The 18,848-nt window shown below is 36.9% G+C and overlaps 1 protein-coding gene across 1 annotated transcript in view; it reads left to right on the forward strand.

Annotated features, from left to right (window-relative positions):
• The window catches only part of CTNNA3 (catenin alpha 3), a gene marked incomplete at its 5' end in the record, with an annotated part of 866,777 nt that overhangs the window by 183,186 nt on the left and 664,743 nt on the right, over nucleotides 1–18,848 (forward strand). Inside the window, one exon of the mRNA XM_083364633.1 lies at nucleotides 12,284–12,547. Within this exon, the coding sequence (XP_083220759.1) occupies nucleotides 12,284–12,547 (264 nt within the window). The remainder of the gene's footprint in view (nucleotides 1–12,283; nucleotides 12,548–18,848) is intronic.

Raw genomic sequence — 18,848 nt, forward strand, 5'->3', positions numbered from 1 at the left:
GATAATTGTACATTAAAATGTTGACTTGCTGCCTGTTCTTTCTTGTTTTTAATGTTTAATCTGTCTAGTTTTTATAGTTTGAATATGATTTCACATGTTGTTTTTTACCTTTCAATTGGGGGTTGCCCAGAATTGGTTAGAAGATGGACAGCTATATAAATATTTTTTTTAAAGAAAACAACCAAACAGTACTAGCAATGATTCAATTAGTTTCACAAGTAAGAAAACCATGAAAATATTTTCTATCAATTGGTGTCTTCCATTTGCTAGCCAGAAACTGAGTTTTACATCTATAAATCTATTATTCTCACACCAGTGAGGTTCTACATTTTGCCACAGATTGTAACTGCAAAGTGCCCATAGATGAATAGGCTACAAGGACATCCAAGGACCTGAAGTATATCCATTCGTAAGCAAACTCACTGATGAAATTCCAGTATCAGAGAATGAAATCAAGAATATGAATAATAGTTGTCATTTAAAATAATGAAACACTGTCTCACGTTAGTTTTTTTGGACACAATTTTGTAAAGCTGCATATATAATTTCAAGGGGTAAATAGAACAAGTCCTACAAGTTCCTAGACCAAGCTGTGTCAACTGTAGCTCATGTAAAACTTTTACTGCTTTATCTTTGAAATCCTGTCATTTTATATTGCCCAGAAATCACCAGTCTGGACAACAGTGCAACAGCATAATACATTGATAGCCATCCATTTATTTGGCAGAAAAGAAATTGAAAATGGTTTTAGAATCTTTCTTGGGCCAGTTGCTATGGCCTTTTCTGAATTGTGTATTCCTGCACAGGAGCAAACCTTTGCCTGAAATCAGCAGACTAAAAAAAAATTGAAGCTTGGAGATTAGAATACAGATAAAGATTGATAATAGTTGTTGAATTTTCAGACAAATCCTTTTGGCCATGAATTACATTAGGTGTTTGTCGCTGCCATGTAGTGATAGTGTATCTGTCGAACTCAAAGCTAGCCAGAACAGAAATGTAGGGTGTTTAAGCCATAAATTACTTAGATATCAGTCCTCCAGAAAGTAACAGAAAGCTTTAAAAGAAGAGGCAACACAAGGTCTCCAGACTGTGATTAACCTTTACAAATTTTTCTCAGGAATGTGTACATTGTTAAGGATGTTTGACACAATAATGTTTTATGCCTTGGGAGAAAAGGGTGTTGATGCAGATTATTTGCTCATAACTGTCTGTCAAATAGGAGACAAGAATTATTTCATAAATATTAGGTTACAGAGATTATAAAAGGGTAATATTTAGCAAGTTCTTATACAGCTGAATGTGCAGTGGAAGACTGCTAATACAAAATCAATATACTGTACATTAAGAACTCCACAATATATATTAAAAGGATTACAAAAACAGAAAAATGATAAATTGTTATTAAAATAGAAAAATAAAATTCTCAATATTATAAATATATCAGCTGACTCCAATATTAAGAAATTTATCAAACACCTCTTCACCTTCCGCATCATGATATCATCATCACAGCAAACAACATACTTCAACTATTTATTGGATATTATGTCTTTCATATTAACTGGAAAATAATGTAGCCAATCCAATGGCAACATTGCAGCCTTACAAGCCATTATCTAGAACTGAATCAGAGATATCAGCCTCATTATAACCACCACACACTAATAAATTCATAATCCACATACATTAACTTTTTACACAATATGAAACACTCAATCTACTAATTGACTTAATAGCTGCAGTGACAGAAAAGTCAGCCCAATTGGACTACCTGCATAATTACCAGCAGCCATAGTGGGTCCCATGCCAATATTATTATTATTATTATTATTATTATTATTATTATTATTATTATTATTATTATTATTATTATTATTATTATTTCGGTTAATATACTGCCCTACTCCTGAAGGACTCAGGGCGGTTTACAAGGCAAAATTTAAAAACAATACAATATAAAATTAAAATGAAATTAAATTAAGTCTAGCCCCAAAAAATTAAAATCACAATTTAAAAACATTACACCCCTCAGTCCAGACCAGATAGCTCAAAGAGCCAGGTTTTTAGGTCCCGGAGAAATGAACGAAGGTCGGGGGCAGTCCGGAGTTCCATTGGCAGTTTGTTCCATAGGGCAGGTGTGCCCACAGAGAACGCCCTCCCCCTGGGGATTGCCCGTCGGCAATCCTTGACCGGCAGTACCCTGAGGAGGCCCTCCCTGTGGGAGCACACAGGACGATGGGAAATTGACGCTGGCAGCAGGTGCTCCCTCAGATAATCCGGGCCCATGCCATGTAGGGCTTTATAGGTCATCACCAGCACCTTGAATCTCACCTGGAGGGCAACTGGAAGCCAATGCAGCTCTATTACAATGAAGTACAATAATAGTACAGGTATCTTCCTAATAATACACCTTACACCCCATTATCCCAAATAATAAAACCATAATAGCAACTTGTTTCTTCCTGAGGGCCACAACAATATTTGCAGCCGCTTCAGCCATTACTATTGTGTTGCAGGTTCTGGACCGCATGGACCGCATGGAAAATGCCAGGCAGATGAGTGCATCATGTCAACTCTTTATTGTAGTCAGACGGAACTGGACAATAGGGCTGACTGACCCCCTTATATACCTGGCCAGGTACACCCAAGGCCAATCCCTTTATCTGAATTTCCCGCCATCTGCAGGCCAACCAATCCTTTCTCAGTACAGCACCACCTGGTGGTGTGAGTGGCTACTGCTATCATGATCACCCATCTATATACATAACAATTACCATTTAAAGAAATCATTGCACTATCAACAGGTCAACTCGGAGTGATAATAACAATAATAGGATTAAATCAACCAACACTAGCCTTTCTCTGTAGAGCCACCCATTCTTTTTTCAAAACACTTGTATTCCTACACACAATTTCATTTATTCCCAACATAAGAAATGAACAAGACATTTGAAAAAGAAAGATATGCCTTGCTTCTCTGGATTTTACTTCTGGAGATACAATAATTATCTCCCAGATCAGTTCATAGGCCCCAATAGTAACACTAATCACAACAATGCTTTCCACCTTGTACTTTCTATGAATTATTCACTTCACAATGGGTAATTTCCCATGCACAAAACAAACAAACAAATGCTCATCAAGTAACAAAAACCCTCACCAAACCCATTTTTTGCCTAACTCTGAGATCAATTTTCATAGGTACAATGAGCAGACACTCTATCCATAAATAGCAACAACACTTACTATATCAAAAGCCATTAAAATATGCAGACTAAACATTACCCTAGATCAGGGGTGGGGAACCTTGGCTCTTTTATGACTTGTGGACTTCAACTCCCAGAATTCCTCAGCCATGCTGGCTCAGGAATTCTGGGAGTTGAAGTCCACAAGTCATAAAAGAGCCAAGGTTTCCCACCCCTGCCTTAGAGGGCCTTCTGTTATCAACAGACCTGCTATTTATATCAAGCCACCAAGCTGCCCCCCCAAACACTAAGCCTTTTCTTCAATCAACTTGCCTTCTTCAACATGCTCCACTGCACAATCCCAGTGAACACTACAGTTCAGGCAACAGATCACCACAGAATCCCTTCCCACAATAGTAACTTCTTTTCAAGCTCCAGGGTCAAAGGTGGGGTAAAGCTTTGTATCAAAGAAAATAAGTAAAAATAAACTGTGGATGTTGCAGAAGAATGCTTTTTGTTTTTGTAGTCCTGTACTTATTGTCCAGGCTCTGAGAGGTCTCCTTTAATTATCATTACTGCAAGAGTAGAACAAGTCATATTCTCAGTACTTGGAGGTGCTTATATTTTTTTTGTGTGAATAAACAAATAAGTTATTTATGACAGAGTTCTTTGTGCATAAAGAGAATGAGGGCCAGTGAAAGGGAGGATCAATGTACAATTGGAATTCTGAACAGGAGTAAGAATGAAAGTTTGCAGTGAACTGATTTACAATATGAGAGAAGTATGAATGCAGTAACAGTATGCTTTGGACTTCATTTATAGCACTGGATGGGGCAAGACTGAAGCAGATAAAGCAGATTAATACTACTTGCTTACATGCAAGGAAACTGTGTTAAAACTTCTCCAAAAAGTAATTTTTCTATTATGTTAGGCACACTGTTAAAACTAAGGGTCAATATTACTTTTAGCATTTTCCTTTTGGAAAAAAATCAGTGATGTTCAATGTGCTTTAATGTCTTATGCTCTCTACCATTATCTGAACACAGATATACCATAATTTTTCTTTGGAAGGCTGATATCACGTTTAGAAATTCTGCCTCAGAAAAGCTTGTCTATTGCCATTAAGAATGAATGAATGCAGTGTCAATCCACAAACATTTCAATGTCAGCATTGATAAAGTACTTAAATGCAGTCAACAGTTTATGAAATAAGAAATTGCTTTAAGATAACATTCATTTCTCCTAAGAGTAAGTATTCTGATCATTGTGGTTCCCTGATTATCAAAAGAAGCAGAAAAAAGTGCAAAAGTACAATTCTCACTTGAGAATTGAGAACTGAATATTCCACAAGGAACATAAAAAACAAGTAAAAAGCAATTGGGTACTTAAGAATATCAGAGGGACAAATGACAAGGGTGCTGCCAATCAAGGAAATATCATGATCGATGTACTTGGCTCAGAGATTGTAGCCCAATGAAGAAAAGTAGGTATTTTCTTGATAGACCCATCATAATTTTGACAATATCATGGTTTGCTGCATGCACTACTGCTTAAGATGTTTGTCTAATACGAAGAAATAGGGACAATAATGAATAGGGGAAGAATGTATGCAAACTAAACACAAAGTAAACCTGGCATGAAACCATTTTATTGGTATGCTCATGTGGAGAAAAGGAATGAAAATCAAATTGCAAAAGCAATATATGAAGTATGTATTAAAGGGATTGAAAGAAAGACTGAGGAACTTGAGAAATTGATTTGGTGAGGCTGTGGAAAAGATGTGAGAATTTTGAAGAACAAAAGGCATTGTAGTGCACAGTTGGAGCCTCAAACATCAGAGCCTTGTTGGCATAAAGGTGTGGTAATGTGATCAGTTTGGTGTCCTTTTGTTCATGTTTTCAAGGTCTCTAGTATTTACTTTTGAAAAAAAATCATCGACCAGACTTATGTATTTCAAGTATGGTTGTATCTTAGATAGTTACAAATGTTTTATGGTCTTGACAGATTTATTTTCCTTTCTTGCACAATGGCTTCTAATGCAGAGTTTATCTTCCCACTCCTTTACAATAGACAGATGCTGTCATGGTTCCGATGAATGAGACAAATCAAACAAATTGAAGGCATATTATTTATCTAAAAATTCTTAGTAATGAAATGAAACATCTGCATTCATGGAGGGATGCCAGAATCTGAAATCTCCTCCACCCAAACCCATCGTAACACACAAACAATCCTCGCCCTTATCTACACGTCATAAATCACATTATCCAATTAGTTTCACATATGAGGTCTCTCCTCCCATTCTGTATGCAGGCCTTCTTATTTTCTCAAAATAGTCATTAGAAAAATTCCCTCCCTCCAAGATTCAAAGTAAAGCAGTTTAAACAAAAGGCTGTCTCTTACATTGTCAGTGCAAAATCATGTCAATGTTTGCAGCATTGACAGATGCTTTATTATTGATTCTATTCAGTTATTGTATAGACTGCAAGGTCCTTTTCTTCATTAGTCACCACCTGATTAGCCCTGTGCAGTTCAATATTTTGTTTTATGACACTTGAATCCTTTTACTCTTGTTTGTGTTGAATCTTGTTTTTATCTGTGTAATGCACTTCCCTGGTTCAAAGATGTTTTCTTAGAATTTTCCTCTTTTCTTTCTTTCCTAAATAAGTAGAATCATTGAACATCATCAGCAAAACAAGCCACCTCTCTGTATATCCTGAAGCCCAAATCATTTATAAATCTAAGAAGCCCATCCCAGGATAGATCTATGAAGGTTAAATTCTGGTTAATGAATGAACCTTTATTATGAAAGTACAACATGTGTACAGTGAGATTGGCTGAGCCTCCCTTCGTGCCCCCCCCACACAACTCACAGTGACAACAAACCCACCATCTTGTTAAATTCTTTGGTGCAAGAACTGGCCATTTATTCCTTTTTTTCTACATTTTACTTCATAATTGATGAATAAAGCTCCAAGTAATTCCAACAAAGCAAGCTTACTCCCACACAAGAAACATTTTTACTATAAATTGCAAGTCTGTTTGCTTGCCTTCCGTTGCCTTCCCCTCTTTTCCTGTTTTGTCAGTTGCTCCACTATTATTGCTGGTTTTGTGTTTCTTATTGTTTAGAATCATACAAATCCTTCAAAATAAATGCTTTGAAGTCCAGGGGAACACAGAGGCAGCATTATTTTGTTAAAGCAGTGTCATTTTTTCCAGATTGATTGGGTTGCCTCATCAGCTGTTCCTGGGTGTGTTTTTCTATGCAAAGCCCTGTAACTTTTATATTTTCTATATATTTTAAATGTAAATACCTCTTGATGATATTTTTATAAATGGTGGTATGAGATTGCATAGATACTAGTAACAACACATAAGGATGATAAATGAAACAATAAATTCACACCTCTGTATATATGAAACATTCCTCTATTGAATTTCTGCATCCTAAATGTTTAGTAGAAAAAAGGGCAGGCATGGCAGATAACACACTCAACAGGTCAGAAAATGCTGTAAAATGAGGCATTATTGCTTTAAGTGTCTGGTACAACTGTTGTATAGCTCAAAAATATTTGGGATTGTTAAATGTTAAATGTTAAATGTTGAGGACCTTGATACAGCCCTGAGTCTGAAATAATGCATAGGGAATAGGTTGCAAAAAGCTTCCATGCTTACCTGTTAGGTCCTTGTTTTAAGGCTTTTGAATTTAGAAAGCTTTCTTCTTTTTTTAGTGCATAATCCTGCCAATAGTAATTCATTTGATGCATTATTTAATTGTACCTTAAAACTGGTGTTTGCGTTCCTGGAAGTTTACGTATTTTTTCTGAGATTTAACAAAGAAGCTGCATTTTTGAAATGCGCATCTGAAAATGGAATGTTTTATATCTGAAAGCCTTTGCAAAGATGGTTTCTAATTTTCTATAGTGGTGCCCCTTCTTAGCTGAAAAAGAACCTATTTGTTGCTTTTCTTGACAAATGCTGATGTTGTAAATTATACAGCTGTTCTTAGTATGGATTTTGCAGTAGCAAGAGCAATTTATAGGTAGAGAGAACTAATGCTGAAAGTAATTTCTTCTTGGTTTCTGTATTAAATCTATCATGTACAAATGCATTAACATTCAGTACTGTACAGGGCTCATTTTTTATTTCATGGTCTCATAGCCTGTAAATACTTTCTGCCTACACAAAGCATATCTTTAATATAATCTAGTAAGGGCATATTTAAAGGGACTCTTTCATTTGTGTTTTCTGGATTGCTGTGATTTAACATGAAAAAAAATCTTATTTCTCTCTTTGCAGTGCAGGTAGTTCTTGCTTAAGTACCATTTGCTTAGTGACTGTTCAAATTTATAATGGTGCTTAAACAAGTGACCCGCACTCACGACCATTGCAGTTTCCCCACAGTCACGTGATCATGATTCCGGTGTTTGGCAGCTATCAAACTCTTACGATAGTTGCAGCATTCTGCAGTCATCTGATTGCCATTTGCAACCTTCGTAGCTGGCGTTTAACAAGCAATGGGGAAGCCAGCAGGAAGTTGATAGCTGTGGTTGTGTGAGGTCTCACTTAATAACTGCAGCCAGGACTACTGGAACTGCCATTGTAAGTCGGTATGGTCATATGATGTTTCACTTAGCAATAGAGTTGCTGATCCCAAGTAGGGCCATTAAGCAAAGATTACCTGTATATATTCTTCTATACCAACATGCTTTTCTAGCCATGGTAATGGCTATTTTGCTCATATAAAAGAAAACTAAAGAAAAATGTGTTACGGGTCTATAAGAAAATGGGAGGGTAAAAGCAGTTATTTACATTGGAGGAGAAAGTACCTTTGTTATAAGCAGAGCATCTTGTGGTTTCATTAAAAAGGGCTAAATGAATGTTGCAAGGTCATGAGGCAAGCTCTCCTCTTATATATGTGCATGAGATGCCATAGTACACATGCGGAACGATTGTAGGTTATCTTTCAGTGTTCATTAAGTCATTGGCTTCCCTGTGAACACCACAGGTTGAGGCCAGACCCATAGAACCTCACTAGAATTTTTTGACTAGTAGGAAAGGACAATATGAGAAAAGTCTCAGAGCAGGGAATAAGTTGTTTGAATCACCCTGGTATTTTATGAACACCACCTAATATTTGTTCCAGTATTACGTTTAAACACAGTGTTGTAATAGATATTTGGAAACTGCTCTGTTACACTATAAGAGTTATACATAAATAAACAGTTCAAATAATCTGAAAACATTGCCTTTTCAGATCTGAATATCTACTTCTGTAACAATTTCAGAGAGTTTTACTTCTGATACCAAGACTGAATTGACTTGGAAAAGCAGCAGAATCATCTGCCTTCAGAGTCACTGGGTCATCGGAAACAGATTTTTGATTAACTTAACTACAGTGCTGGAGTTTTTTGTTTTGTTTTGTTATCCTCCCCTCCTCTCATTTCTTGTCTCATGACTTTTACATTTGTTAACCAGAGAGCTGGTATGATCTTGTTTTATTATTTTGTAAGATGTTCTATGAATCTTTCAAGCTGAAAAGTGGCACATAAGTGCCTTACATCAGTAAGTAAATAAATCAGGAGTTTGGTCCTTAAGACTTGCAAGCTTTTAAAATATTAATCCTGGCATTCTCAGTTGGGACTGGAGGTAGATAGGTAGTATTATAAAAGATAGATATGCATGCTGAGGATTGATCACACTCTGGTATTGCTATTTGGTACTGTTGTAGCCTCCAAAACCTCTTCAAAGCTGACCTATGTGGAGAATATTAACTTGACTGGGAATACTCTACCCAATGTATCAAGCTAACGATGCTCTGCAGATTTTTTTCCCCAACCAGTTTCAGGAAGATTATCAGTCCTATGGACTGTTATAAGTCAAATTACAAATTATGAAATAGTAATTTTTGAAAGCCATCTTCTAGGTGCAGAAAGCATTGAATGCACAACCAAAACATCAATTTTGTGGCCTTCAGTGCCACTCAAAATAGATGGGGCTAAAACATTGGATCATATTTTTTTCATTTTTGGAGAAGAATTTATGGGACAAAAGATTTCAAGCTTTGCAAATGCATAAATCCTCCTTGAAACTCCTTTGCCAAATACCCTCCCTATTTCTTAGTAGGGCGCATTTGATGCAACCTTGAGGCTACTTTTCATGATTTGATCTTGTATCAATGACGCTGCTCTCTACCCACCTCTTTCTCCAACTATCTTTTTCCTTAAATTTTATTTTCAGTATGGAAATTTTTTCAGTCCTGTGTTGAAGGTGTAGCAAATGTTCTTGGGTTAGATGTAGATAAAACAGGAAAAGTGGGAGGCAGGCAGTGAACTAAGATGGAGGAAAAAATGATTCCTAATGGGGATCAAAGAAAGTGTGGTCTGAAAAGAGAGTTTGCCAAGGAGCAGAAACTCAGAAGAAATGGAATATTGTGCATTAATAGATAGGTATTTGGAGGAAGAAAATTATGAGTTTCCCAGAGGAAAACCGGCACAAGAAACCTGATGGAGGTGCTAATTGCTTTAGTTTGTATTTATATCCTGCCTAAAACAAGAGGGGGAGGGGGAGGGAGCATTAGGCATATGCAAGTATGATTAAACTAAATAGTATTTAGACAGTAATTAAATTGCAGAGATTTTATAGCTGAAGACAGAAAGGTACATTTAAGAATCCAGATAGCAATTTAGAAAATGATATTTTTACAGGGGAAAGACAATTCTTTTCTTAGTTTTTGTTATATTGCATAGTATGCAGGTACAAAGCAGAAATAAGTTAAGAGAATTCATTTATGCATGTGTGATTAGCAAAAAATTAGATGCTGCATTTTTACAGCTTTTTATCTATTAAGCAGGTGCCAGTATGCTGTAGTTAATACAATATACCCCAGACTATGTTATGGGACCATAAATAACTTGCCTTGAGATCTTTTGCTCTCTGGAAATCTTTTAAAAATTATATTGAGTTGTGTTTCTGCTCTAACAAGAATGTGTTCTGTAGATAACCAACATTTTTCCCCTTGCTTCTTTGCCCTAACCCTCATACCAATTTGACATCCGGATACTATAATTCTACTATTTTACCTCAAGTTCTAACATCACCTCAGTCATGCACCTGTTAAGGGGATTAGACAAGTGTTCCTCTCTGAAATAAAGAGTAAAAATATTGGCTTACTTTAAGATACTGAGTTGCATGGCCATAGAATCTGGTTTATGAACAACAGGTCAGCTTAGAGGTTTTATGCTTCTTAATGTGAAATTGGCCGGTTAGCAGAGCAATGGGAGAAATTCTCTTCCTTCTTCTCCTGGTAATCCAGTATCACAATTCTCCTGACTCATATTTATTGGATTTAGTGATTCCAGTTTCTCCATTTCTTGAAAACACTTTAGTGTAGGGGGTCTTCCAACCTGGGCCCATTTATGACTTGTGGACTTCAACTCCCAGTATTCCTCAGGCAGCATGCATAGCTGAGGAATTCTGGGAGTTGAAGTCCTCAATTCATAAAAGGGCCAAGTTTGAAGACCCTTGCATTAGTGGCTTTGAAACTATAATTTATTATAGATTGCTCCTTCTATACTGTGCATCAGCTATTGAGGAGAGATATTTAATTTATTCCTGCATTTTTCTCTCTCATCACTGATGCTGTAAATGTTTACTCAGAATTAAATTTCATGTCTGTGAGAAAATTCAGAACTGAGAAAGAAATGCAAACACATTATCCATAACTCATCTGGCAAGGGCAAAATTATACAAGGATTTGTTTGTAAATATGTGTCCAGAAATCTTGTTTTTTAATTTTTGTGTCAAGAACTAAATTCTTGTTGGACATGTATGACCCTGAGAATAGAGTTTCAGCTTAGGGAGTTCAGTGGGCAAGGAAAATATAAATTTCTCTGTGATTTAAGGTTGAGGATTCATTCCTATGAAAGGAAGAGAATTATTACACATTCTAATTGCTAATTCCCTATTTTTTTGCTATTTCTATCATAATCTGTTTATGAGATTCCAGAAGAAACTGGCTAGAGAAAGCTTTGATTTGGCTGATCCAGGAAAGTGTTCTCTTGAGTAATGGTGTCAGAACCCATTCCTATTTCATTTCTATCCCCTCTGACCAAAAATCAAATCTCACCTTTTCCTGGGTTCTACCATACTCCCAAGGGGGAGGGGGGATGTGCCCATGGGTTTATTGCCTCTGTGTCCTCTATCCGCTACAATGTAAAATTTTGCTTCCTGCGTTCTCTCTCTCTCTGAATTTTATCTCCCTAAACTGTCAACTAGAACAAGGGAGGGAATAAGGAATGTAACCTCCGTGCTTGGTTTATTTCTACGCTGTCAGAAGAAGGTGTGAAGAGCCGCCCGACCATCGCTGTGTGAACTGGAAACGGGCCGATGTTATCTCCCCCTTTCCCACAATGGACCTAAGACCTGGGGATTGGCCTTCCCAGACTGGCCAGGTGGACTATGGGGTGGAGTCTTGATTGGGGATACCTTAACCTATCATTATGTGTGGGAAATCTCAAATCCTGTCTATTGTGCCTGCTATCAACTACTTTTAATAAAAGTTCCTGTTGGAAGAAATCGTTTCCAAGAGTTCTGCTTTCTTAAGATGTGGGATTGAAGTGGGTCCTGACAAATGGCCAATTTCAATGGTCATTTCAAAAAACAACAGACAAAATCTGTTCCTATGCCTTTTATACAAGTTCATTTCCTTTCCTCCAAGGCTTGTTACAAGCTAGGAGTACCATGTGCTAGAAGGGAACAAATCAGTTAATGAGCACTTCTTAATTAATTTATTACCAAAAAAAGGCTGATCAAATTGAAATAATTCATTACAAATTATTTGTTTGAAAAAAATGATCACGGCTGTGCATGTTTCAAAAATTATATGGAAAGAGTCTTTAAAGCAGGCCTGTCTGTTTTAGGGCCTAAGAAACTTGTAAAAGTCAACCTCTTGAAGCAACGACATTTCCTTCCATGCTTGAGCAGAAGCTTAAAAACAACAGAGTTATCTTACTTGTTCTGGAACAGTTTATCCTGAATAATTTTTGAAAGGTGCATGTGGATAATATTAAAAATAATCATCTTGTCTTTCCTGACAGGACTTAAAATCTAACAGTCACCGAGACGAGATTGCTGCAGCTCGGGCTTCTCTGAGGGAGAATTCACCTCTTCTGCATTCAGTTTGCTCTGCTTGCTTGGAACATTCTGATGTCGCCTCTCTCACGGCCAGTAAGGACTCTGTTTGTAAGGAAATACAAAATGCTCTTGATGTCATCTCCAATGCCTCTCAAGGAATTAAGCCTCCAAAAGTTCAACAGGTGCCTCAGTCAGCCTCTCTTGGAAGTGCTCTCAATGAACTTGAGGTAGGACGATCACGTTTTCTTTCAGTAACATCATTTATTTTAAAGACTTGGGTTTGTTAATATAGAAATCCCATTTTGTTGAGTTTTTTTGCCCAGTAGTATTATTTTAAACCCTCTACCCTTAATTTTGGTGAATAGCAGCCATGTCTTCCTCTTTTTTGTGGGAAGGTCTATTTTCTTTGTCCCCTGAACATTAGGGATGATCCATGAGTAGCTCAATGGTTTTCATTATATTTATTGTACTCAGTTACTTTTCAAATTTGGACTTAGCGCAACCAGATGCTCCTGCTGGGCCTCATATCAAACTGATAAACAATCAACAAAGTAACAAAATCACAGCCCTACAAAAAATTTTAAAAAGGGAAAATCGAGCAATAGTATCAAGCTATTTTCAAGCCTGTTTTCTCATGAAGCTCATTTTTAATTCTATTTTATATTTTCTTATTATGTAACTAATGTGTACGTGCAGACAACATTAAGGAATCAGCACAGCAACAAAATTAATCAGTATAATAATAAAAATAAAAAGCAAAATTAATAAAATAATTAAAAAAACAAAATAAAAAAGCCAAAGGAGAAGGAAAGGGGAGCAGGAAGCTTTGTTACAAACTGAAATCTTCCAAAAATGTCAACGAAATTGCTCAGAATCCATTTTTTTGCTCCTTTGTCCACAAACAAAACTAATTCAAATGTTGATAGCATGTCTTAAATTTCTTTCTTTTATTAATAAACATTAACAATGTTTATTATTTCCAGTCCTGCTCATAACCCATATCCTCTTCTTTCTTTAGTCTCCTTTCTCTACATCATACATTTGTTCATTTATTTAGTGCATGGCATACATTGTACAAATGCTGTCCATCATCATGATCTTTGCAACTTCATGTTCTTCTTTCTTCTTTCTCCATCCACATATCACTGCATCTTCCACGCTCCATGACCTTCCTATCTAATGTCTAGCTGTCTAGCTTCTTACCACCACCACCTCCTCCTCCTCCTCCTCCTCCTCCTCCTCCTCCTCCTCCTCCTCTTCTTCTTCTTCTTCTTCTTCTTCTTCTTCTTCTTCTTCTTCTTCTTCTTCTTCTTCTTCTTCTTCTTCTTCTTCTTCTTCTTCTTCTTCTTCTTCTTCTTCTTCTTCTGCCAAACTGTTTGCAAATATTCCTGTATTGCAGAAACCACTACCAATATGTTAGTTTTCTCTTTGCTCTTCTTTCCACTATTTATTTATATCTGAAAAGTCAAAATGAGAAACTTGTGGGACAGAGGTTGCTTAGATTTTCATTTTACTATATTTTTGGACTGCAGTTCCAAAAATTCCTTGTCGTGGGACGGGCTCCTTGGGCATGACAGAAGCTGCAGGTCTATAGGTTCATCCCTTGTATATTTATTTTTATGTATGTGTGTGTAAGTATACTACAGTTTGAGTAAACTCTCATGCTGCTCACAGGTAGCAATTTGGTTCCAGCAGCATATGCCATCTTGATGGGCTGCTACTTCAGGCAGAGGAATAACATTTTATTGTATATAGAAAGAGTAACCATGTGTTCCTCCTTGGACCATATTGTTAAATCACCTGTATTCATGGACTTTTCTATCTCATTTTCCCCCTATAATGTAAATCATACCTAAAGCTGGCTGAATAGATAAAGCAAAATTGATTGACTACTTAATCCTTTAAAAGTGTTTCATTTTTCTTTATTTATGTAAAAATGGCATTAGATAAGAGCCTGAAATAACCTTTGCTCTATGTTGTTTGTGCAGTGCAAATAAAGTGCACTGTCTAAAAGCTCCCTTAATATTTTTCATCCTACAAAGCTAGAATTTATAGCTGGGCAAAATCAGAAGTAAATCTGAATACTGCCAAAAATGTAACATTTTAATCATTCCATTGTGTATGTAATAAAAAGCACAATGTTGCAAGTGCAAATAACAATGGATCAATCACATGGCAAGAAGGCCCTTCAGCATTCTTTTAAAATTCTTGCAATATATTTTAATCAATTAAGCATAAATCCTTGTTGATGGTTTGGACTTTGCATATATTTCTAATTTTTAAAATTTGAGCAAATCTTGTTTCAGATTCAGTCTGCAGTTTTATTCAGATTATAGGAGTGCTTGATTAGAGTTAAGGTTAGGATTCTGCTATTCATTTGTTGCAAAATGGAAAAGCTCCTGCCTCAGATGGCTTTTCAATGGAATGGTATAAGGTATTTGTTAGCTCCTACACTTTTGCAGGTGTATAATGAATCTTTAAATGACAGTAAATTGTCATCACTATTTTATCAGTAAGGAGACAGACCAGTGAACAGGATTGGATTGTTAAAAGCACCACTGAAATGTATTTTGAGATTTGCTTTCCACGGTACAGAGATCATGGCATGTTATTATATTTCAGCATCATGTTTATTCATCTTTCCTTTAAAGTGAACAAAGCAAGTATGCCAGACCTTAACTCCAGTATCTTGAAACCAGTAGAAATATTTCTCCAAGGAAGTCTTGCTCTGTGCAGAATAATTATGGTCCATAGAGTATGTGTGATTGTATAACTACTGTGGGAAATGTTTCCTGAGTGGAGGGTATTACTGCTAAGCCTGCCTTGCAGCTGCCTTGTGTATATAGTGCTTTTATTTTGCATTTTGATTTTACTGTATATATTATTTGTGGAAATGCAGGTGTTGTTTTTAAAAGCGATGTGGACATTTGGTAAAGCTCAGCTACATTAGAGATGGCCTCTTCCCATATTCACCTACATACATTGTGAACAAAGAAACCTTTCTTTCTTTAGCCAGTGGAGATGAGAGAAAAAGCCTTTGCAGTTTTGGTCCTTGAAACAGGAAACGTGGTAGGGCTGCTTCCATGGCATGGTCAGAAAAATCAAGGTGGTAGCTACAACAGTCTGATTGAAGATCTACAGATAAAAAAAGGCAGAGTCTCAGTTGTACTGTTGAGATCCCCACTGTTACTTTTCTTGACCATGCCCTGTTGGCACTCCTGAAACCTTGACTGTTTTAACTGCTTCATTAAGGACTTCAGCAATTTACTATTCCTGGCCTTTCTTACTATCCAGTTCGGCTTCTGTAATATTTCTCCTCTCATTTAAGCAAATAAAGAAAAATAACCTATGAACCTGTAGGTAGTGGTGGTTGGGAGGGGTCTGCAGGGAGCAAAACAGTAATTCTCTTCCATTTAGGATTTCAGATTAAAATATTTGGAACGGGCTTTAAAAATATCTCCCCAAAAATATTTTTGGCATATTGGTTCAGCAAAAGTTAATTGATGTTCCTTTATCCTGAACTGAAGATTAGAATGTAGTGGCATTTATTTACCTTGTTGTATAAAACTGGAAAATTAGTTTTATTAGTGTTATTTTTGTTCAGCTTAAATGTTCTAAGCTTCTTAGGAGACGTTAATTCCGTTGGACTGAGAAGCACAAATTACTCAGGCAGGGATATTAGAAAATCTGTTTAATCAGATCTGTCTGTGGGAAATGCTCACTCATTTGTATTGATTTCTTTACGGCCTCTTGGAGCTGATCAGTGCAGAGGTGCCCAACACAATGCAGATTCTTATTGATAAGCTGAGATGGATCTTTATTTTTTTTAATCTCCCTCAAGCTGTTAATTCATTTAGGAAGGAAGAATGAACTTTTCACAGAAATTGCTATTAAGTTCCCTGTCTGAATTGAATATTTAGTTGAAAGAATTAACACAAAGTAGGATTTGGTGCTATTGTGTCTTTAAAAAAAAACACTTGGACAATCTTCCCAGGATTTTGCCATGTTTCGTGTGATAAACTATAACACCCATAATTCCCAGTCAGCATTGCTTTGCTCAGTGAAGATTCTGAGAGTTGTATTTCAACACAACTGAAGGATAGGATTTTAGGAGAAGTCTCATTTGACCTTCTGACCCCACTGGAGCTATTGCTTTTGAAAGTGAATGCTTTGAACCCTAACACATAATACAACACTCACTATATAGTGAGCATCTCTAGGGGCTGAGTTTCTAACTCTGTGTTAGAGTTATAAGAGAAATAGCTCAAGATTGCCACTCCGAAATTTAAGACTTGGAGGTGCACACTCTGATTCATAAATCACTGTGTGGAATTCCAGCCCTCTTTTCTATCAATAAGGAAGATCAGAGATGGGGTGTATTTAGAGTTCCTACGATATCTACATGCTGCCTATTTCTCTAACAGCTTTTGGCTATTTACAAAGATGCAGTAAAAATAGATAGGAAAATAGTATTTAAAATATGATAAGTAAAACCCATGAATGCAGCAGCATTTAAAGGCCTAGATAAATAATACCTGTGTGCCGAGCCTCTAGCAAAGAGCAGATTTTAATTCCAGTGGCACTTTATTCCATATTAAGTGTCTGCTATGGAGAAAGTAGAATTGATTGCCCTTGTCAAACATACAGGTGTCCCATTAAGGATCTGAGGGATGGTGTATAGATGTTGGATGTAGTCTCAGACAGGGTGGTTGGTTTCCAGGAGTTAAAATGAATAGTCAGCCATAGCATGAGTAGCGTGAACAGCATAAATACATACCTGGAGAAGAACAGGACTATGTTTGGGTTTTTAAAATATATTTTTAATTTAATAATACAAATAGTAAAAAGTATTATATAGAGATAATACAATAAAAATAATTCAAAGTAAAACAGTCTACACTGAATAGTAGCAGTTGAATAGCAAAACAAGAAATAACTTCTAAGCATGAATAAAACATAAAAACTTAATGTGAAAACTTTTTAGTAATACATTTCCTTCCCCCTTTTGTTTATTTCTCCAGTTGCCAGCCACAACTTAGATATATACTGTGTTCTTTACCCTAAACTTCCATAAGATTATTGCTAGTATCTGTTTGAATCCTATCATCTATTATTTTTCATTAGTCTCATAACTTTCTCTCTCAAAACCACATTGCAAATGTGTCTTCGTTTGCCCTGCTGTGTAATGTGTAATACATATGAGAGCCATTCTTGCTGAAATTTGATTAAATGTGTGCTGTGCTGTCAATTTTGCCATTGCTGCATCTTCTTCAATTTTGGTCCCCCTATCTGACAGTCAGCATTCTTTATTCCTGTGGCTATTAATATTAGTAAATTGCAATATTTTTCATTTTTGTTTTCTGGAATTATACTTACGATAATAAGAATATTTGGGATTTCAGCACAAATTTTATTTTTAGGGATTTTCTGAATATCTTGATGTATTTGTTTCCAATATTTAACGGGGGGGATTGCATACGCATTTGGGCACGACGGGGGTTATGTTTGGTAAAGATTCTGCTGCTTCCTCTATGTCTGGCTGCAGGTGGCATGAGGGGTGTTGGAGAGACCCAGCCTTAGATTCCTCTTGGGAGAGTTGCCTCTTTAACATTCAGGTAAACACTCAGTGGTGAGATTCAGCCGGCTTGCACCAGTTCAGCAGAACTAGTAGCATTTTTTTTGTTGCCCAGGCCCAGAATGGACTTCTAGAAGTGGCATCCACACAGAGAACCGGTTGTTCACATATCTGAATCTCGTCACTGGGTATAATTTGCTTGGTGAGGTCATTTGGTGGCATGGAGCAGGTATCTTCAGTATACATCTTCAACCCTGGCTGGGCAGGTGATAACATTTAAATGCTGACCCCGGGCCTGGAAGGCATGAGAGTCTGGATAGGGAGGAACCACCTCCAATTTAACTCTAGCAGGACAGAATGGACTTGGGTTTTCTATCATCCTGAAAATTACATCTGAATCAGACAGCAGTGGCATGCACACATTCATGCACTCCTTTGTTTGCTCATACTGTGTTGTACTGTTGTATGAGCCGCAATGACTTCCAGTTTTTTTTCTCTTCTGGATGCAGTTTAAGGTACTGCATCCAGTTTTGGTCACCACGATGTAAAAAAGATGTCGAGACTCTAGAAAGGGTACAGAGAAGAGCAACAAAGATGATTAGGGGGCTGGAGGCTAAAACATATAGGGAACGGTTGCTGGAATTGGGTATGTGTAGTTTAACGAAGAGAAGAGTGAGGGGCGACATGATAGCAGTGTTCCAATATCTAAGGGGCTGCCACAAAGAAGAGGGAGTCAAGCTATTCTCCGAAGCACCTGAAAGCAGGACAAGAAGCAACGGATGGAAACTAGTCAAGGAGAGAAGCAACCTAGAACTAAGGAGAAACTTCCTGACAGTTAGAACAATTAACCAGTGGAACAACCTGCCTCCAGAGGTGGTGAATGCTCAAACACTGGAAGTTTTTAAGAAGAGACTGGACAGCCATTTGCTTGAAATGGTATAAGGTTTCCTGCC

The sequence above is a fragment of the Vipera ursinii genome, assembly GCF_947247035.1.
Source record: "Vipera ursinii genome assembly, chromosome: 5".
Taxonomy (NCBI): domain Eukaryota; kingdom Metazoa; phylum Chordata; class Lepidosauria; order Squamata; family Viperidae; genus Vipera; species Vipera ursinii.